Source organism: Vanessa tameamea, chromosome 3 (assembly GCF_037043105.1).
Source record: "Vanessa tameamea isolate UH-Manoa-2023 chromosome 3, ilVanTame1 primary haplotype, whole genome shotgun sequence".
Classification (NCBI taxonomy): domain Eukaryota; kingdom Metazoa; phylum Arthropoda; class Insecta; order Lepidoptera; family Nymphalidae; genus Vanessa; species Vanessa tameamea.
The window spans coordinates 2877540-2901969 of NC_087311.1; the positions used below are offsets into that span (position 1 = coordinate 2877540).

At 30.1% G+C, this 24430-nt stretch overlaps 1 protein-coding gene across 1 annotated transcript; it reads left to right on the plus strand.

Annotated features, from left to right (window-relative positions):
* The first annotated feature begins 326 nt into the window (after positions 1 to 326).
* Positions 327 to 23550, plus strand: LOC113397157 (nose resistant to fluoxetine protein 6-like). Its single transcript, XM_026635381.2, has 12 exons — positions 327 to 1880; positions 2769 to 3007; positions 4136 to 4359; positions 5673 to 5830; positions 11415 to 11596; positions 14202 to 14344; positions 16658 to 16826; positions 19094 to 19287; positions 21184 to 21304; positions 22086 to 22275; positions 22691 to 22833; positions 22968 to 23550. The coding sequence occupies exons 1-12, from the start codon at positions 545 to 547 to the stop codon at positions 23511 to 23513; spliced, it is 3645 nt and encodes a 1214-aa protein (XP_026491166.2). The 5' UTR covers positions 327 to 544; the 3' UTR covers positions 23514 to 23550.
* Positions 23551 to 24430: the final 880 nt, after the last annotated feature.

A 24430-nucleotide genomic window follows, 5' to 3' on the forward strand; every position in this document is an offset into this window, starting at 1 on the left:
CACAACAAAATTTATAAAGTGAATGTCTACTCCTAACCTTAACCTAATTTAACAATCACTGTCTTCCGCATTATCAACATATACGAGACCAAAAGAAAGTGGCAAGGGTTTTATTTACAACCGTGTTGTATATATGGTTATATGTTGGGAGTATGTTTCTACAGTCTATTTACTATGATTACGTTATATGTCAATCAATCACTGAAATGTAATTTAATCAATCCAGTCGTCATGAATTCGACTCGCGGGCCGGACAATCGCCTCTGCAATACTATTTTTACACTAATCTTGGCCGTAAGCCATAAACGGTGCCCTCGCGTTCGTATACTCGATTTAACTTCGGCCGGGAAAGTATATTTTGTGACTAAAATTATTGATAAGAAATAATAAATATATACCCTTGGAAAGTTCACTACCATCAATGAAAGATCCGTAAATGTTCCCCGAAGAGTTGCGAGTGTGACGGAAATAGCAACGGAGCACATCGCTGAAGTGTGTTTCAGTCGAACGTATGATGGCGCGGTGAGCGTCTCACGCGTCGGCCATGGTGTGCCACAGATGGACGCTAGCTCTAATTTTATTCTCAGTTCCTCTATTAGTGACGGTAATAAGTGCATTCCGTGTACGTTTATCTGGAAGTTCTCACGAAGTCAAATCAGAATTGAGAAGGCATAAATGTAAGGATTGTGATGTGAATGACCTTAACCTTGACCCAATTTTAGACAATTTTAAAAAAGATAGTACAAAACGTTCTTTTGATGATATTAAGAAAGTTCTACAAGATAAGCGACATTTAATTGAGGAAAAGTTAAGTAAAACTACATTTGATAAACACAATATTTCTGAAGACGATGATGAAGACGATGATGACAATATTAGTGGTTTAGAAAAAAGTTCTTTTGAAAGTGTTAAATTGCCAAGTGATTCCAAAGTTAAGACTAGAAGTAAAAAAGTCTCAGTAGTTTTAGACTTTGACGATGACGACGATAGTGATATCGATGACGAAGACGACGATGACGACTATAAACATAAGGAAATTAAAAAAGGCAGTTCCATAGATTCTAAAAAGAAAGCTGATAAGTTACCACATATTTATAAAGATGTACCTTTAGCAAAATCTAAAATAATAGTTAAAGAAAAAATCGATAAACACGTTAAGGATGACGAAGATGATGGTAAAATAAAAGAAAAGCAAACTGACGCAAAAGTTCATCCGAAGCCAAAAATTGAAATTTTACCCCCAAAAATAGTACAAACAGACACCAGGAAATCGAAAAATGAAATTTTAAAACCTGTGAAACAGGAAAAAAAAGATGAATTACACGTAGAAGAAGTAAAAAAGATTATTAAAAGTTCTGATCAAATATTAACAAAAGTTACGGAAAAAATAACGAATGTCCGACCTAAAGAATTAAATATAGTCAAGCCCCCTTCTGACAAACTTGTTTTAGCAGCGAAAGATGACGTAACCGATAAAGACAATACTATATCGAAAAAAATTGAGAAAAAAATTCTGCTTAAAAAACTAAAAGAGGAAGATATAGAAATTGACTCAACAAAACCTGATAGAATAGAAGAGAAGGTTGTTCCTGAAAAGAAAGAAAAGATTAAGATCGTGGCTGAAACTGATAAGAAAAAAGATTCTGAAGAAGTAGATAAAAAGACAAGTGATACTAAGAGTGATAGTAAAGATGTACGTTTACAACACTTATCAGATGCTTTGGTTAGGCGTAATTTATTTAAAAGTGAATTTGAGGATTTTTATTCATTTTTTCCTACATTTGCTCCAAATTTTTCTCGTATTCATAACCCTGAGTGTCGGCGCCACGGACAAATATTATTAAGACAGTTACGTGGTACAAAATTATGGGCATTAAACAGTAAGTACACTATGTTAGAATCTCATTATCACATAATAATAATAATCATAAAGAAAAAAAAATGATCAAATTTATCTAAGAAATCTTGTGTATACTTTAGTATTAAAGAAACTATATTAATTATATATATATTAAGAATATATTGAGTAATTGTAGAGGAGAAATTTATTGGAAATTATTATCGCTGTCTCGATAGCTGCTGTTTAGTTTATGAACATTTTTTTGGCGGTCGTTCTTAGAATTTAGTAACAGATGTATCGTGTAAAAATATAAATATATAATCGAGAAACACGAGTACATTGAAACAATGACGTTTATATGTTACAGTTTTTTTATACTGTTAAGTGTATAAACGATATTTTTACCTGCCAATAACATGAGTTCAATGAATAGAGATATTATTTAATCTGTGGTGAAACTTAAAGGCATAGGAATGAAAATATGATTTCAACAGGCTATATGTATATGAATATGCGTTTATTTGTTTCTGCAGTCTTTTTAATTTCGTGTCGTGACGTCACACTCAATTTAATATTTCCCCCACAGATAAGCAGTCTGGTATTTAATTTTTTTTTTAATTTATGTGGCGTATGCTATGAATTAAAGGGCTCATCTTTTTAATTTTTATTAAATTATATATTACAAGCTATTCGAGCTCGCTGTCTTGTTTTTTATAGTAATATTAAAATTACCCGCATAGCTGTTACTATATATATTATATTACTATATTTACAAAATTTAGTAGAATAACAGTTTATATGATTATAACTTATCTTCATAAAAACAGACACAATGACATAGAAGTGTCCTTGACGAATTCCATTTCTGTTTACGTACCGTCCCCCAAGGGTTTGCATAGTTGAACAAAAGTGGAATTTTTCATTACAGTGCTTGATGCAACAGCGAAGATTCCCTCGGGGTTGTTACAAGGTAATGGCATACAGTTGGGTGACTTCGACCAGTGCTTGGGGATTCGAGCTAGAGTACAATTAGACACGGGAAGTGTGGTCAAGATACAAGGGAAATATTGCTTAGCTATGGTCGACGTGAAAGCTGAACATCCTGATTTAGAAGCACCGATACATTTGGCGCAAGCGAGAAATTTATTCAAGAGTAGAATTGATGATGTGAGTATTAATCCAATTTTTAAGTCTATGCTGTATAAAATGTATACCTCGTTAATTTAGTCATTCTCCTCGTGGGAAGTTAGATATCATCAAATTCGACAAACTATTTAGACGAAACTCAAACCAAATGTATCTTAAAATGTATTTTATATCAATCCTAAGACGCAGAAGCGTAAGTCGTAAAATTATGTATTTGTACAAATTCTAAAAATATAATGAAAAATTTAAAGGCCTGTGTAATAGCCTGGCAAATGACTGTAAGATGAAAATAAAAAAGTGTCGCATAAGAGTCGCAGTTAATTATTATGAGGTTCATTAAAAGTAATTAAAATCGGTGTCACAAGCTTTTTACAATATTATGGAAATGTTTTGTACTTTTATGAACACTGCACATCTTAAGATTCATTTATAGGGACATGAAATTTAAATATAAATTATCACTGTACGCAGAATTGAAGAAAGAATAAAAATTCTTCGGAAAAAATAATCTTTCTTTTAACACGTGATAGGTCCTAGTTATTTTCGTTTATGTCCGTAGGAACATAAACGAAAACCCAAAAATATATAAAGTGTGTGTTGTTAGAATTTAAACGGACATGGGGATGTATTGTTCTGTCATGGAAAACTATTTCAATAATTCCGAATTCCGAAAATTTTCTTATGATAATAATAATAATGAATTGATTGCAAAGAACAATTATTGTCTTTATTGTTTTTCATATTAAAACATGGATAAATTTTATAACTTTAGTAAATTTGTTAAGTTTTGTGAATGTAAGGTTTTAACTTACGAAATATAAACGACTGACCTTAGAACTTTTTATTTGTAGTAAGTAAAATATAGTTAATTTTGATGAGATTTCAAAAGTAATTAATATGAAAATATCAAAATATGTGTTTACTTACAAACTCAAATCATTTGTCTTAACACAATCAAAATTATCGGAATTATATAAGAATTATTAAATGTAATTTTTTATATGCCAAATAGCATTTCTCATTCTTAGGGTGAAATTTGGCGAAGCAGTCCTATCGACGTCATCACTCCGCTTATATATATATATATATACATAAATATTTATACGTATGATTATTTCTATACCCTGAGCAGTATTATAATTCGTTTAGCCAGGTCACTTTGTGCCGCGTTTCTCCACATTGAGCTGGGGAGTATGTGTTCCATCGCCTTGCGGTCCAGAAGACGTCGAAGTGATACTTAGAGATGCCATCAAACATTACCAGTATAAAACTGGTATAAGTGTACGAGTGAAGGTCGATGAAACGGATTGTCATACAAGAAAAGCTGCAAATTGGTGGAAGGAATGGCTGGATATGCCAACTTTATTGACGCTGTAAGTTTGTTGTTGTAGTATGTAAAGATACAGATTGCCATTATATTGGAGTTTGTCCGAATGCGTTAATCTCAGGATGTACCATTAGGATTAGGATAGAATTAGGATTGAGAAAAATTTGACATTATCATATGGTCATATGAAGATGTCAAATAGCCCATAATTTTTATGGCAACACTTTTTCCAAAACATTACCAATTTTTGTTTCACCTACGTTAAATGTTTTTCATAAACAATAATTAAATTATCTTTCATATGTCCGTAAATAACGCGAATTTCTTATGAATTTAATTCAGGATAATATAAGCAAATTACCTACTCTATAAAGATACGACGGTTTGATTTGGGGTAACGAAATAGCATTTTTACGAGAAACAGGTTTTACCCTTATTTTATTACTTCATATTTAATTTGGATAGAGATAAACATGGCTTATTATTTTATTACTTTGATATTAGATACACACATTTATTTAGTAACATGTGAATATTAACTGAACGTCTGCTAGGGACGAATAAGGGCGTTATTTCACCTAAAGTTGCGAACCTATTGTGGAAGGTCGGCCTTTTTTGGTTTATTTTGATTACTCATAAATGTTATTCAGTTGTGAGGAATATAATTAAAACGATAATATAATCCAAAACTGGGAAGTAGTTTCAACTGTTAGTAGTGCACAATATAGCCGAGCTATTAGCATATTGCCTGAACTAAGTAAATCTAAGGTTTATTTATGTTTATTCATTCTTCGATTTGAATAGACTATATATAATATATTATGATGGATATATAAATATTTTATTTAAGACTATATAAATATTTTATTTAACCACCTAAAGCCTATTTGCTGAATATAGTTGTCTGGGTATATTTAGAAAAATGTATTCTTTATTGAATCATATTGATGGATATTAGTATACGTTAATAATAATGCTACAGAAATACTTTATTGACTAAAAGTTAAATTAACTAGCATCTTTACACGCCCATAAAATAAGTTATTAAATTAGGTAATGAGTTATATTCTGATATTCTGATTTATGGTCATAAAAAGTTAACGAGAAACTCTCGACGCTCGGAAATTAAAAAAAAATAAAAAACACTTTACCTTATATTATTTTGTACTTCCATACACGATTTGTATACTCTGAAACAGATTTTATGAAAGCAATTATTATGACATTCGTGTTTTTCTTGTTTAATTAGATTTTTTTAACTGAAATAATAGTGATAACTTATTGTGTAACTCTCAATTTTATTAATCATTCAGAAGTGACTATGAATTGATTGATAATTAATTTATTTTCTGCTTTCAGATCGTTCTACGCGATGGTGATTATATTAGTACTATTGGCGACTCTACAAGATTACCTTGCAAGAAATACTCCAGAGAGTACGGAGGAAAAAGACGAAGAAGAAAATATTAGCGGAAAAGGTGAAAAAGAGGAAATAAAAAAAGACAAGGAAAGTTCAGGTAATAAAAATACACAAAAAAAATAATAAATGCTTACACTATCAACGGTATGAAATTATTAGTGATACCGTAATCACCAATGGTAATCTTAGTTAAATTCTGCACGAATCACAAATCGAATGCATCCTATTAATTTTTTGCTCGGATTCTCTACTTAATGACTTATTTGATTCTAATAAATGTCAGAGATTCCATTAAATATCTCGAAGACATTTTAAAGGATTTCATTCATATGTTATTAGTCGTAATAATAGTGACCACTATATATTGCCGATTTCTTATTAGAATATATATTCGGAACCAGTGGTACCATTATTCGTTATAATTATGTTAAATGTTCTTGTAAGGGCCTAAATAAAGTCTCTTATAATTTTGTTTTATGAGACATTAATTTGTGAAGAATTAAGCAAGCTTAGTCATTACAAAACCAAAGTCCGATGAGACAGCAAACCGAACCAACCGGAGAAGACACTGAAAAAACACACACACACTTCTTATTTGCTGAATATGTAGTCTTGTTATTTTTCGATGATATTATTTTTTTATTGGAAATTCGTAATAAAAACATTGCTAATTGCAAATATATAACCGAAATATAACTTTCGTTACGAGTTAAAAACAGTTAAATATGTACTAATCGTTTTTTTTTTTCTTCAACTTAAATAGTATCGAAATGATTAACTCACAACGTCTCTCTCACCTTAACCTACATTGAGCAATAGGAGTTCAATTCGATTGTGATTCAAATCAATACAAAGTCGCCAGCACTTTTAATTAGCATGAATTACACACAGGTCTTCAAATTGACGTTGCAGCGTGTCGGGTCACGTCTGCTAATTGTCTGATATTATTAGTTCCTCGACTATTATCAATGCGTGATCCGCCATACGAATGATTTATGACCCCGGTGATATTAGAACTATATATGAATGGCACGATTTTATATGAACTAAATTTGAATCTCTTTTTTGGACCTGAAAATTATATAATAATAATATTTAAGTTAAATATTAAATGTAATGTATTATCTTAATTAAATTTTTTAATCAATTATTAACTAGCGACCCGCCCGGCTTCGCACGGGTGCAATGCTTATACTAATTATATACTAGAGAATTCAAATCGCTATGTCTCTGCCTTAAATCTGTTATATCTTTGAAAATATTCATTTAAATTACTGTAAGGGCCATATTGATCTATATTAAATGCACAATGTATTTATAGTACTTAATTGGATAAGGATTAATGCTGTATTGCTTAAAAACGCTTCGAAAATAAGCCATTATTTATCGTAAAAAGTAAAGGATAAAAAATGGTTATTGCTGGTTATCCCTAAGAGATAGACATATACCAGAGATCTTTATAAGGTGCTTAATATTGTAGTACATTATTTTGATCTTTCTCGGGTTCTTTCTTTTAGGGTTCAGCAAGCGTTTGCAATGTAATAATGTATATTTGCAGTCTTTCTATACTACATTGTGCATGTATTATACATATAAACCTTCTTCTTGAATTAATATATCTATTAAAAAATCGGCATCAAAATCCGTTGCGTAATTTTAAAGATCTAAGCATACATAGTGACAGACAGCGGTAAACGACTTTGTTTTATACTATTTAATGGTGATGATATGTTACTATGAAGATAAAATTAAGTGCGTAGAATTAGAAATAATACCTCGACGTAGGAACAGTGTCTCTGGCATCGTTATCAATAATAATATGTCTTTACGTTACTTAACAGCAAGTGACATAATAACACCCTCTCCTTCATTGACTTTAGATCAGAATCTGCTTGGCTGCAAGTGTAATAATTCCACGTTATGTAAAGTAGCTCTTACCTACAATTCTATTAAATACACTATTCGGTCTACGCTCAAAACATTAAGAAATGTGTAATGTCTACTGTCAAATTTTTTAGCTGCGATTTAGAAGTACAGTAGATAAACATGTATGTTCTTCAATCATTGTTCTGAATATAAAAAAAACGTGTTTCTGGTTAATAATAAAATGCACTTTGATTAGAATATATTTTATGTTTATTAAAATTAAAATATAATGACCTTTAGTCTAGGTAAAGCTATGCTCATAAACCGTTATAAGAACTAATCCTTTAATTTTTTTTTATATTTATTACAAAACGATTTTTCAAACATAAAGGTCAATAAAACTCGATTTCGGTTGGTATCCATATCGGTAAAAAGTTCAATGGGTTTTGTTTTGTTGTTAATATGCGATTTTTTAGAGCGATATATTACTTATAATGATACTTCGTAAAATGAATTTTACGTTCATAACTTAGTATGAGTTCATTCGAGTAATTAATAAGTATCTATAAAAAAATAAAAAGTGGTGTCGTGAGATACCCGATAAGAACAAAGTTGATGTTGCTATCTATTATGTATTAAGTAACTGACACAATCAAATTAATTAGCAACGTTTGAGAATAAATAGACAAGAAATAAAATTTTATTAAAAATTTCCCCTGAATATAAACGAAAACAAAAAATAAACTTCACATTCAGTTCGCCCTACTCGTAAATGACCCAGCGCGCTGGTACAATGCCGGTTAACCCGCATCACAATGTTCCCCTTCTACACCGCCCACGCAATGGTTTGTAAATACAATCCGCAATCGCAAAAACACGTGTCCTAATCAATGATTTTTGTTTCTTTTGTATTACTAGATAAAATCATATTGTAAGCAGCATACATGATATGATGATTAATCAGTTTGATTGACTTTTTACATAATATGCAATGATTCATTCACTACGGCTCGCACTAACATTGGTATTATTTTATTATGTTAAATAATTAAATTATTTACAAAGTTGTTTCGCATTAAACTTCAATCGCAATAAATAGGTTATGTTTCATAAAAACCAGGGAAAGTGGGAACGAATGTGTTGTAAAAAATAAATAAAAACGTTGCTTTGTATCCTATTAGGTGCGTAAATAAATCGTATTTTTTCTCCAACAACGCCAGCGTCCCGCGAAATTTGTATTTACATAAATAAATTTAGAGGCCTCAAAAACCCCAGTTAGAAACTTGAGTTCTTTTCTAAATCAACGAACGAAATAATTTATTATGTAAATTGGGACTGACGACAGTTTTACGTCACATCGAGTTTTACGCTTGAGTTTACTTAATATTTTTATTTCCGTAGATACGAATATGTCGACTGAACTAACGCAATATAACGAGTCTTTTTACAAAATGATAGGAAACAGGAACTTGATGTTCCGACTTTATATTTTAGGCGGGACATCTTTTATACCCATTTTTATTAAATTCACCTGTCAGTTTGATTTCGTCAAATCTTTCTACTCAACTGATTTTGTACACTCTGTTGGATTTAATGATCATACAATTAATTTATCAATTATTTTATTATTTTCATTTAAGTACAAATAAAGATAAAATATTGTGTTTGTGAAATACAAGCTTGTTCTACATATATTATTTAAGTTCTTTTTAGTTTTACTGGTAACGGTTTAATCTTTGTGTGTGTTTGTTTGTGGGTCCTGGCTCGGTACTACACACTTGTCAAATAAGTGTATTCTACAGCTTAATAACAATCGATTGGCGTCGATACCTGTCTGGTTTCATTTATTAAGAGAAAAATTAAAAAAGTATTTCCCAATCTCCCAATATTTAGTGACAGTGGTGACCATTTACTATAAAATTTAAAATTATCTCGTAATATATTGTGATGTTTTAAAGCATTATACATATATAACATTATTATTATTAGTAAAATAATATGAATATCATTTGTAAAATTTAAATATTCTATATTGATGTTCTAGCTAACTATGTAACTAACATTTATATTCAAAATAAAAATATCGGTCACCTCTGCACAAATACACTGGCGTTCTAATAACGTAAAAATGACAATGTATTAACGTATTTTAATTATTAATAAAAAATTCACACTTAATCGTTATTTTTTCAATTTATGAATAACATTTATATTATGTGAAAAGTTTGAAAATTATTCTATTTTTAATTTTTTTTTTCGAATGTAATGTTCTGTAAAAGCGCGCCAAAACTATTTATTTTTACAGATAATAAAATCCCAAGTTGGGTCATAAATCGATTAACATAATTAACATTCGATTCCAGTAGATTTTAATAATTATAGGTTCGAAATATGTAAATAGTGTGTTATTAAATAATAATTAATATTCTAAAATATAAAATTACCAAATTATTATAATTTGCTTACTCGAGTTCATTCGGAATTCAGGCTTAAATTTCGGATGTTAACGAATAAATGTTCAGCATAAATAACCAAAGTTTATTAAAAAAATATATATGCAATTCAATTAAGTTGATAGATGGCTGTTGATTGATTAAAAGACTATTCCGATTCAAATCGCGGTCAACTCAGCAATTGATCGACCGTTATGGATTTGTGTGTACGTGGTTATGGAACATGAAACAGTCAAGCATGAAACACTCCAGCCCTTAGTCCAAAGCTTTTATTTCCCGTGCGACTGTCACTGTTCAAACTGAAACATAACAACAATTTATCAATGTTTTATTTATGGATATTTATTATTTTAACATTGTTCTGTAAAGTTTGATTGTTGTGTAAAGGTAAATAAACAAGTTTCATCACGATGTTTCTCTAGCATTTATACGTGATGAATTAAAACTTAGTCTCATGTTTATTTATAGTAAAAGCCAAGTATTGTCGTAATTACACGCACACATGATGTGCATACTCGTATGATTGCGATCAATAGTGAATCTATTGGTTACTTTACACTGCTGTATATCTATTAACTGACGAAGACGCGTCCCTTCACAGTATCGGCGTGTATTCGTTTGAGTGACACTTGTATTTACAAGATGACTTAGTGTGCATAAGATGCCGTATTTAAGAATAAAGACAGCAAAAAACATATACAATTGATATTATATTTTTTAATGCACGCCGATAATTTAACACAGAGTGAAGCGCTTTCTTTAATGAACAGATATATAGAACTCAAACTTATAGCTGTTATTCTTTTATCAAATGTCAATACGTCATTTTGGTGAATTCGAGAATGAAGGATGAGTAAGCTAACGTAATCTAAACGTAACGTTATCTGAACGTAACGTAACGTTTATCTAACGTAAAATGTGGACTATGCAACATAACATCCAAATTATATTTTATCTAAATACCAACACAACTGAATCGTCATCTTAGATCAGATGATCTGATGATTGATGGAATATTATTCATTCCATCAAATGGTAGCTGAATAGTAACTTTAATCCTGTAACTGTAATAAATACTACTACGAACAACCAGAATTATAACCCTAAAGTGATGGTGTAATTATATGTACATGGGTCATAATATTAGTTCCTAATGAACCACGCATTAGCCATTTGAGGGTTGGGTAATATTTCATACAGGGCCATTGTCTATGCGCTGGTCATCACAGGTGGCTATTTACTCACCTAGCAACCTACTTCCAATAAAAAATATAAATAGTCAATAATACTGTCAACGAAAATTCCATACATATTGTTTATGATCTGAGTTGCTAGAACTAATTGTATTTAATTTAATTTTAGGTGGACTTTTATACTCCTTCTCGCTTTACAAGTCACTTGGTAAACTGGTAGCCCCGGCCAGTAGCGATGAGATCGCTTGCATTCATGGTCTTCGAGCTGTCGCCACGGTTGCGCTACTGTTCGCCCACAAGTTTCTGCCTGTTGGTTTGACGCCGTATACCAATCGGTTGAGGCTAAGTGAGGTTTGTTTTTGCAATAAAATCATGTTAGTATATCTCCCATTGCTTGGAAAAATCTCTTGTGCATGGAGCTCTTTTTATTACGCTGCTTCTAAACATATTGGACACGTGGCAGATTTATTCAAACGTGCAGGTTGCCTCACAATATTTTTCTTTTGCGACGCCTTCTTAATTGATAGGAGCAATTGCTATTTTATTGTTTATTATATTCTAGAAGGTGGCTTAATCAAGGCTTACTGGTATATGATCTATTATAAATATTTATTTTATTTAGTTTTTTTTTAATAGTGTTTTAACAAATCAGTTATCACAACTTATTCAATAATAATAATAGCACCGAAATTGAACAATGTTTAAACTTCTTACGTTAATTTTGATTATATATTATATATTTATAGGCGATACAATATCGTTTATCCTCAAAATAATATACACGATTATATATGAATTATGATTATATATATTACTTATATTTGGTATTTAATATAAATTTTGTATACTGCTGTTAAAAAAGAACATGTAACACATTAATATGTTCAAAAAGATTTTTTTTTAAAATTGATTTAATAGTATTAACATACTAGTCCGCCTCTTATGTAGCCCATGTGTTAACTCAAAATATAAACTATCTCTACTTCAAGTTACATCCAAGGAGTAACAAAATTCCGTCCACTCAAAGACGCGTTCATGATATCAGAAGGATTGTACCATGTAGTTTATACTTTAATTTAAAAAATATATAAATTCGCTGTTTTTATAAAGCAAGTTATTAAGATGTATTAAAGTCGTAAATTTTGCACGTGATAGATTGCTGAATAAGCACATGTGGTTTATTGCTACTGGCATATTTCCAATTCAGTCACCTCGATTATTTGCTTTGACTTTAGGTTATGATTAAGAAATAAGTTTTGGCATTTCGGTTTGTCACTTACGTTATATGTATATAATTCTATTATTAAAATCAAATACCGATAACACAGATATAGGAACATTCGTAAATATATACATATATACGTAAAGATAAAATCTGTACTAAAAGTCTGAACTTTGTTAATTTCGTTAAAATACGTAGGTTTGTTAAGCATAGAAGACAAATGAGTGTTAATTAATTCTCAAACTCAAACACCCGCTAAAAAGACAAGTAATTTTAATGGAAGATCATTATTGTAACAATCTATTTTTATCGTTTATTTTTATACCCTTGTTAATATTGTAAGTTTGGTTAGTATGTTTTTTCAGATTCATGATTGATTGAAAATTACAAATCTGCTATTTAACACTATTTCATAATAATATGATAGTGTGATATTACGAAGATCATTTTACAAGTTGGACCAGTACTAAGTACTTCAAAGTTTAAACAAAATGTAACAAAATATTTATGTTATCTTATGAGAAAAAAGAGCGTGGGGCGTTCGCTAAAGTGTATTAGCACAGCTAAAGGCCGGGAGATCGCTGGCCTCGATATTGATTGTATTACAAATTTGTTTATTTCTCATTATATCAAAAAATATCTTGGTGTAAAATATGATTATAACAAAATATTTGGAATGTATAGCAGCTGTCGTATCACGACCTGACAGCCAGTTCAACGGCAGATACAAATCTGTTGAAATGTCAGGCAAACGTTCGGTTAAGAGGATAGACGTCGTTTATATTGCTTGATTGCTTTACCGATAAATATCCACGCGGACACCCCTAACCCCCTGTATCCCATGTCCTGTATTTGCAGGGAAAAGTGTCAAAGGTCCGTCCAGTTTAACGTCTCGCCCCTTGCTGATTTATTTACTGAAAAAATATATTCTGCTAATATACGCCGAAGGTTTCCTTAGTATTATGTTACTTCATATACCAATGTAAATAAAAAAGACTTGTAGATAAAAACTTATAATAGCAAATTCAGATAGTATCCACGTTGCATATTTCTGTTACTTCTAATTGTTTTTATTTGATTTGGAGAAGAAGAAGAAATGTTATATATGATTTAGGTTAACATGTATAAATATATAAATATTTAAGTGTTTACTATAACGATTACCAAGATATGTATATTTATCCGTTTTGTTATAACGCCAACTCAATTTTTAAACTATTTAAAGTATATAATTTTTGCTAATATAATTCAGTAGGCGCTCAATCATTTTCATTTAGCAGCAATTTACATTGTAATTGGAATAGTTCGCAGTAAAGCGGTCTAATTTATTTGAAAATTGTAATAATAGATAAAGTACTTGTAAAAAGATTTCATCTAGTTACAATGTTGAATTAATAGAGTTAGAAATTAAAGTGTATACAAAGGAGTTAAAAGGGGCATAATAGCTAAATATTAAAGGGGCTTTGTTCAGTTTAGGCATCGGATTAAGATGAAATTTAATTTCATAAAATGTAGATGTAATAAATTAGAAATTGTAAATGTATAAAGTACAAGATATTCCGAAGAATTCATAGAATCACCGTTTAATACAATTGTAATTTCATTTGTCGAATTCAAGTTTCGAAATGTTTTGGGTGGTATCATTCAGGAAACTTTTTATTAAAATTATTAACATTCGTTGTAAATTATAAATATATTATTTCAGTGATTATAATATAAGTTGATTATTTTTAGATCGTGTCCTCTCCGTTCTTGTCATGGTGTCGGGCTGGATGGATGTTCACCGACTGCTTTTTATTACTCAGCGGTACTTTGACGTCATATCGCAAGTCCACTAATGATACAATGGCAGCAAAGTTACTTTCGAGATATTTTAGGTATGTAACCTGTAAATGTCCCAATGCTAGGCAAATCAATGGTAATGTAATTTACTTGGTGGTTGTAGGGCTTTGTGTAAGCCCGTCTGGGTCGGTACCACCCACTCATCAGATATTCTGTCGCCAAACAACTGTACTCAGTATTGTTGTGTTCCGGTTTGAAGGGTGAGTGAGCCAGTGAAACTACAGGCAAAAGGGACATAGCATCTTAGTTCCCAAGGTTAGTGGCGCATTGACGACGTAAGGAATGGTTAATATTACTTACAGCGCCATTGTCTATGGACGGTGGTGACCATTTGACATCAGGTGACCCATATGGCGTCTGCTAAGCTATACCATAAAAAATCCTCCTCTTATTTTGAGGAGAAGGCCTTATTGCGCGACGCTACTCTAATATGATACCAGGTTCACATACGTTGTTTTTCTTCACCACCACAAATATGAATAATAAACGAGATGATGAATAAATACACATTAGGTACATAAAAATTATGTGGTGCTTGCCTGTACTTGAACCCACTATCCTCGGTAAAGATTCAGGTGTTACCCCTCTTCCATCTCGTTTCATTCAATGCAGATTTGGTCAAAATACGATAGAATATTACGGCACGTACTGAACAACGTTCATAAACAGGTTCGAAATATACATCAAGTTGAGTTTTTTGAATTCATCATGACGTCATTATTATTTACTAAAGGATCAGATTAATGTAATACTATTGATTTTTTTAAAAGTTATATTAGCTAAGTGTGTAATACTCCTGTTGGTTATGGTTATATACAGAGTGTATCAAAGCCAGTTGCGTGTGTGTCATGTCATAAAAATATACATATATTATCAATATTAAATTTTTAATGTAGGTTCTTATATGAATGAACAATTTTTCCTAATTTTACCTATAAACTTATGACCTCTACTCAGATCTTCTAAAAGGACATTATTTGTAGATGATTTTAAACTAAAATATTCATATTATAAAATGAATGCTCCAAATTGTAAGTCTCCATGTATTATAATTGAGATTCTGCATTGATATTAAGTCGGTTTTGACATTGCCTTTTATATAAATAATATTGTCATTATTGTGGCCTAATATCACGTCGGTGTCATTGCGCGTATCCGCGTTTTGCTTTATTGGCATTTAATTTTCGAACAAGTTTGGACATATTATATCATCCTATTTCCTATTTCTGTCATCACAGTTAAATTAGCATGAAACAAATTGTTTGTTTATAGTTTTAAAGGTATATCTATACATGTTTTTACTAAAATTAATTTCGAAGAATCATTTCAGAAAATTATATTTTTGTATCTTATCTTTGCCTGGTGAATTAAATTTTTGTTTTCACTATACTACAAGTGTACTATATATATTATAATTATTTATTCATATGAATATAAAACCAACGAGAAAAGCTAACACAGTTTAATAACTGTCTTATTCTAACTGGTTTGTTTTCACACTCAAAAAAATATTCTACATCTAAATATTTATAATCTGTATTGCTATATTGCGGATTGAAGTGTGATTGAGCCAGTGTAATACAGGCACAAGGAATTTAACATCGTAGATTTCAATACACAGCAGCTCATCGACGAAATAGAGTGTTTTATACGTCCCTCTAGTGTCTATGGGCAAAGGCGATAATTTAATATGCCTAAAATAATTAACAATAAAATAATTAGAGATATAACAGCCTAACTGTTGAACATAATTATGTATTATTTTGTATGATTTAATAATATTTGAATAAAAATAATTCGATAGAATCGAAATACTCGCTACTCTGATTTTATATATTATTTGGCTAAATATAAAAATACTAGATATAATACTGCGATTATTGTAGTATTTAAATAATAAAATAAAATAATAATAAATCACATATCTTACAAATGGCGACCGTATATTAATTATATTGATAAATTAACCTTAAAGGTTGTATTACTTTTATGATGTGTGATTATCGACTGTCGCCTACGTCGTTTTTGCTTTGAAATCATACGAATGTAATAATAGAAGATAATCCTATTATACATTATTTTATTTAAGTTCTTGCGAATTTTTTTTTTAATATGTGTTTGTCGTTGGGTTAAAATATAAATACTTTAATAAATTGTCATAAATCTTAAAAGCGGGAGAATTCGTTTGTTTGGTCATCCTACTTTAGCGTTTCCACAAACCACCTTAAAATTTGTGATATAATTACACGGAGACGTTGGGTATAAGCTAACCATAAAGATTTGGGAAAAATTCACAGAGATAAAGATACAATACACACAGAAAAAAATATTTTCCTATGTAATTTCAGATTGACCCCAGCGCTCTTAGCAGTGGTACTCTTCTATGCATATGTGTGGGATGACATTTCATCAGGACCGATGTGGGGGGCATTAGTGACGAAGAATGTGGAATTATGCCAAAAAGGGTGGTGGTTTAACCTGTTGTATATCCAGAATCACTACGGCTTCGAAGACATGGTAAGGTGTATTATTTAAACACATTCAAATTTTTGAATCTGTGAAAAGTATTTGACGTTTTTATAACATAGGATATCTTAACACACCGAAAAGTTTTTATGACACTAAAGTTGATTGAAATATTGTTGAAACAATTTTTTTATTTCGTTTTATTCGAAAAATTTAAGTGAAATGGTCGTAATCCTGTAAATACCATTTATAGTAAATTGTTATTATTTTGTAACGTTAAAATTGGGTGGTGGGTAAAGTGTCAATAAAAAAAATATTCAAATTTCTTTGAGGCAAAAAAAAAATCGGTAGAGTTGGAAAAGTTTTTAAACTAAACAAATCCTCAAAAGAAAGGTAAAATTATTCAAAATTGACAACTAAGTTACTTAAAGTAAAGTTACAAACAAGTCAAATTTATCAACTTGATTAAACCAAATGTCTAAATAATTTTAAAATTATTTAAACAGTAAATTCAAATAGTGAAAAAAAAATATTGTTTAAATAAAGTTTTAAAAAAGTTTGAATAAAGTTTGAATGCCAAATTTTTTATAAATATAAATAAATTTCTAATTAAATCTCGCGCGGTTAAGTTTCGGTGAAAATAAATACACATGTAAAAATTATATACCAAGATCCAGTAATATAAATTAGTGTGATAAAGTTTTAATTCCTTTAAAGTTTCCAAAAATCCATCTTCACTAAGTAAACTTCAAATTATAAGTTTCCCAGAAGTAAACTTCTATTTACATCTTCAAAATATCCAACGAAATTGAGTTGAAATGTTCCTCGAAAAGCGTTGAAAATATCCAATCGAAGATGATGCCAAAGAAAATAATTCCCGTAAATTATTCAAGATAATCATCACAGAAAATGACTGACGAAATTAATCCATGAAATAATTGAAGAAAATAAATGACGAAAAATATCGTGAAAAAATAAGTTTGAAAAATAACTGTAGAAAAATAATGTTGAAAAATAACTGTAGAAATATAACTGTAAAAGGAGAAATAATTCCGATTATAATCTATTACAAATTTCGAAATCCTATACTTTTTACTTTAATATTCCAAACGACTTACCCGGTCAATCCCGGTTATTTTTTACAAATAACAAAATGTCGCGTGGGAAATATTCTAAAAATTCCCTGTAAAGAACCGCAATCGTTGTTACGACACAGTACAATTCGAATAAATTCAAATTTCGAATAAAGATTCAAAACTTACCACGAGGCGACAAATATCGGACTTAATTCTGATAATCCGACATGGATTTATTTCGAATTCTTCATAATGGAACTCACTGTTCATTCAAACAACTATTTTCAACAATATTTAAAGTTTCAAACAAAATAAAAGTTATAAAAACTTCGAAAATAAATTAGCGTCACATTTCGACTCAAAAAGCGGAAGGATAGTGAAGCTTTAGACAAATGTCAAAGATCATCTCAAAGATAATATAAAGATAATAAATTACAATTAGTTCGGAAATGCATAATGCATAAAAAGTGCATTTAATTTCAAATGTCAAAATTAGCGGTAATTTCAAATTATGCGTAAACATAACCTTAGAAATTTTTGTCAAAGTCAATTGACAGATGACAGGCCATATTTTATGTTAGAAATTCAATAATTTTGTTGAATTTAATTTAAAACAATGTAAACATGTAACGTGCGCCAAAATTACGTTACAATTTTTTATGAATTTTTAAATAAATTATGAATGATTTTGAGTAGGTTGGCAGGAACTTTAAATATATTTAGATTTTTACTAATAAAAATAACAGCTGTCCCGATTTCGTCCGGGTGAAATATGAATTTGATTTACCTCCCGATTGCAGCGTCACCTACCGGAGTCAACCTAAACCATCCAGGGACCGATTGAAATACACACAAAAAAATATTATATATATTTGATATACGAAATCGGTCTAATCGCTTAGGGCGAGTTGAGTTACTTTTTATTGTAATGCCAACTAAATCAATATTTATATAATATATAAAACTTATTCGGTGCGTTTCGGAGAAGTGTTAAGCAAAGAATATTATTATATATATAAGTAGTTGGGCTTACGATTCTCACCCATTTTAAATCTAGAGTATTAATTGTATTCATATCGTTTTATACAAAAGAACAATTCTGTGTATTTTATTAAGAGTTACTTGAAAACCTCTATAGTTTCATTTGTATCAATTCTTCTTATATAATAGTACATATAAGATGTGTATATGTAATTATGATTATTATCAGAATCATATTCAATTATGGCACATTTTTTCCAGTGTGCACCACAAACACACCACATGGCGTTGGACTTTCAGCTTACAATTATTGGAGGTATAATTGTATGGGCGATCCAGTCTGAAGTGCCTTTTTCATCCACCGTGATGCCAATCCTCCACCTACTGTCTGCCTATTCAAGATACACAACATTCAGAGACCATCGTCTTTCGGTTTTGGCATATCAGGGAATTAGGTATGTAATAAAAAATAATAAAGCTGTATTCCTGTGCTTACAATAAAAAAAAATTGCTCCTAAAAGCCATATCAGCTCTCGATTTCCGTCACAATTTTCAGTATTTGGCTTCGACACAATGATCGAGACCTTAAAATATAAAACAAATTATTTTAATTTATTTATAAAGAAACAAGTATAAAATTGTTCGCATAGTTTGTGAACAGGATAATTTAAACCTAAATTATTACTATAGATATATTGTGAAGTGTGAGAAAATTAACAATTTGAATAATTTAAAAAAAAGAATAAATCGAAAACAAGTTTTTTAAAATAAATAAACAGTTAAATATTGTGTATCTTAAACGATAATTTAATAACCACCATCAATCTACCATATATTATGTTCATGCATTAATCCGCATCGGATTAGCGTTGTGGAATGAACTCATTCTCCCTAAATTCTAAGAAGGCCCTTTCTTAGCTGCTTAACATTAATAGGCCAGTTTTATAAATAATTACTTGATTAACTCTATATCGGATTTGCGGGAGTTTCCTATCTGCGTGAGGTCTGAAACCAGTCTCCCAGTTTCATATTGACGATAGCTGCATTTCTCCTTGCCAATAATAGCCAATGCATTAATCAGATTGGAACATAGTAGCAAAGCTATGCGACGTCGAAAGCCAGCTTTGCTGAGGTTTCCTTTAAATGACAAATACTGACTGGAATGCTGTTAACTGAATTAATTACTTTACGGCTAGTTGTTGATTGAACTCTGATTTACCTTTACTGGATTTTATACCACCAACAGATAAATGATTTACATAAAGATCAACGGATATGTAAAAAATTAATATTTTTTTTAAATTGATTTTAAAAAACATCTAGTGATTTCTAGAATAAAATATGACAATTTGTTTTACAAAAGAAGGTCGGTTTGATAATCAGATAATAAGTCACGTTAATAATTTTTAATAATTAATTATGAATATTCGGTTCGACAGACGAATTGATATATTTTAAATAATTTAAAATTTATTATGAAATCATACAAAGATATGAAATTTAAGATTGGCATTAAAATGTTTTTTATATTTTCCTATGAATTAAATTTATGTAGGATTTTTAACAAAAATTCAAGAACAATATAAATAAATAAATACCTGAGTATGTTAAAAAAATACGCAAATTACTTAAAATTTTTACAGCCTTATGAGAATAAGCTTATATAAAACTTGTGACTTGGATTAATGTTACTGTCAAAATAAATAATTTGAAAATCTTAGATTGTGTTTGAGAAATTATGTTTAAATAATTTTGGTAATTTTTTTTTATTATGATATATGTAGGCGGTCGAGCAAGTACAGGTTTTATGCTTAAGCGGAACGAACTCCAGGCATATGTATCCTCCTTCAATGTATTTGTTATTTTTGTTAGATAGTATGATTAATTTACAATGACCACGCGGCGTCAACCAAATTATGTAAGGGTGGTACATGCATCAATCAAAAATCGATCGATTGTCGATTAATCAGAGGCATCACTAATAACATTATCATAACATTATGATCTCCATCAGTATTTCTTAAAATGGCTGATGATTCTGTTTATCCTATATGGTATACTATAAATCTCTACGACATCAACTGCTCCACTGTAACATCGATCGTCGCTCGATCTTTTGATGTTATAGCAAACGTCGTCGTTTGACGTTAATTGTTTCGTTTTGCCATGGACCGATGTCATCGATTCGTTTTGTAGCAACCTAAAATGTCTGGTTCACTTAACTTTCAAATTTGAACACGTCCATGTTCATGGGTAGATTAGTTGTCAGGTGGTGGCATAAGGCATTGTCCTACCAGACATCATATAACATGCAGATAAACTTTAGATGTAATAATCCAATATTTTTGCAGTGTTAGTCAACTATACCGTACCGGCCGATTGAGCTATACTTCAGTATTACATCGATGCTCTCCATACTTTATAGGACTAAGCTTGGGACTTGCACTTAGAAAACCTTCAAGTCTTACAAAGGTATGTTGTCAAATGTATTATAAATAATATTTATATGAAAACTGGATTTCACCCGCGGTTTCGTCGCGTTAGCGGATGGGGAGGGATAGATATTGAAGGTTAAGTAACCTATGTGCTATTCCAGACTCTAATCTATCTGTGCCAAATTTTATCCAGATCCGTTAAACCGAACTGGCGTTCTTTAATAATTTATAATATTAGTAAAATTTTAATACTGAAACATTATTATAAATTTTCTTACGGATTACATTCGATGGTTTGCGATAAAACAATTCAGTAATATATTACGATTGAATTAATAAGTTTTACTCTTTTTAAACTGCCAAACCACATGTAAATAGAGTACTTATCTAATATTTACCAATAGTCATAATTATTTTGTAAACTCATATATATAAGTTTCTTTTTGTAATATTTACTTTTGCACCAATAAATTATTATTATTATTATTATATCATATATAACATAGAGACTTATTTTTGATAAACGTGCTGTAAACTTTTTCGGAATTGTATAATCAATTTGATTTGGCAGAAAGTACAAAAAGCGTAATTTAGTATTAACAATTGTGATGTTTTCCTGATCGAAGTCGGTCACGGTTACATATTTAACGAAAAATAGCCAACTACGCAGGAAAAATATTGATAAAGTTTGTGCGCTTTGACATACATAGGTGCACTCTCTATTCAATTTCATATTGATGGGATGGCAATCCAACACAACCAGAGTAAGAATTTTAATTAACAATAAAAGTTATAGTAATATATTTCCTCTATTTTAGTTTGTCAATATCCTCGGATGGTTTATCAGTATCAACCTTATGGGTCTAGTATTGTGGGCTGGTGGTGACTCAGGCTACTTTGACTACCGGTATGACGTGACATTTGCGTCATTATACGCAACATTGGCTCCATTAGCTACAGCTTTGACCATTGCTTGGTTGGTCTATAGCGTCCATAATGGTCATTCTGGTAAGTAAAACAAAGTAGTAATAAGATATTTATTTAAAAAAAACCGTTGTTTTATATTTTTATTTTTTAATGACATAATCGCTGTATTTCTCATATCTTGTTATAAGGTTATCCGTAATTGGAAACGTATAGTAGTAATTAAATATGTGTCTTATATGTATAAAAAACTTATTTTTTGTTCCTATTTTATACTGAGCGCATAACGCAAACATGGTTCATTTGATTGGGTTGAAGGGATAACTATTATTGATACTTGCGTGACGTTAAAGGTATTATACCATAAGAATTTAAGGTAAAATAGATGGCGTGCGAAAAACTTAAATTACTAATTTCCAAAATATATTATGTATTGAATAGGGTATTGTTAAAACTTTTATTTTAAAATGTATTTAAATACGTTAACGTTTTGTTTCAGAAATGTTGTCTACATTTTTATCTAGTCGTCCACTTCTCTTCATAAGTCGAATTTCCTATGCATTGTATTTAGTACAATTCATCGTTTTCCTCACGAATACTGCCACTATACGAGCTCCTAAAGAATTTTCTTTATTGTCACTGGTAAACCTTTTTTTTTTTTGTTACGACACCTAAAAGTAAGCAAAATAGTTTTAAAATCTCACTTTAAAATAGGCATAAATTAATAAATTTCTTTTAATATTAATATGTAGAATATATTATAATTTTTATTTCAGATTGATCTTCAAGAACTATTAACAATATTGATGGGTTCAATAATTTTGACAATTACATTAGTAATCCCACTACAGTCGTTACCAAAACTATCTTTTGGGTCTAATCCTGATGAGAAAGAGGACGATAAAGAACCTTCGGAAGCAGAACCAGTACAAAATAATAAAAACAATGAACAAAAGATTGAGCGAGACGAACATGTAAAAGAAACCCCACAACTAAGGAGATCGTTTTTAGCGCACAGGGAAGTTTTAGAAGAAATACCTGAAGTTGAAGTCGAATATGAAATACAAAGAGATTCCAATGAAGGCCTTGAAGAAATTTTAGAAGAAGAAGACGAGGAAGAAGAAGATCGGGAAACAATCAATGATGAAGATTTAGAGATCATAGAAGAAGAACAGGGTGAATCAGGGGAAGACTTTTGGGCTGGAAGACGGCAGTTTTTGACTAGACGGTCTTTTTCTAATGATCAAGATTTAGATGAATGGGAATGGACAACAAATGGGAACGAGAGAACAGGAAGTCAACAATACCGATACAACAGATAATCAATTTATAATTTAAATAAAATATAATAATTTAAAATTTGTTTTTATTTTAATTTAAATTCTTTGAGAAAAAATAGTCTTTTTACATTCCATAGTGTGAAATTGTACTCTTTCACTGACCTTAACTTTTCACTATTTACTTTTTTTTTAGTTCTTTGTTATTTTAATAATCAGGAAATGGTCAAGTAACGTTACCTTTAAATGTCACGATAATCTTACACTGTTGGGGCATTGGTATACATGTATTCTTTTTATTCTAGTAATTTTGTAAATAAGAAAAATACCAAACAAAGACAGTGTGTTAAGTTGACGACATGGTCGAATATGGGTATTATCTAATATTACATACTAATATTGATATACTTGACTATATTGAATTAGAGTATTTATAAGGAATGTCAATTGTCAAAAAAAAACTACATTTTTTTTAACAATAAATATTTATTAAATAAATCTTATACAATTTCTATCGCTCACTTTTTAGTAAAACCACCATGTATCATTATTTATTAATAAAAAGAAATCTTGGATGTATTGGTCGCGTTTTTTCAGCATAAAAATGAATTAAAATTAATCATTATATTTATTTATTAAATACGTATTTTAATACAACTTCTAATAAAATATATCCTTTGTAAATATAGTGTAAATTATTAAAATCAGCAAGAACGAACGAATCGAAAATAAAGAGATTAACATCATTAACTTATGTAGCGTAAACAAAAAATGATGTATATGAGAGTTCCTGTTAAGAAAGAGAGGAGGTTTAGGTACTTTTGTAAAAGGTACCAAAAGTATAAAACATCCTCATAACATTCAGTTACTCGAAATGACGTCGACACGATCGAACAATGAAGCAATTATAATAGGGTAATGGACACAGGACATAAGCGAACAAAGCGCTGACTTAGTCCATT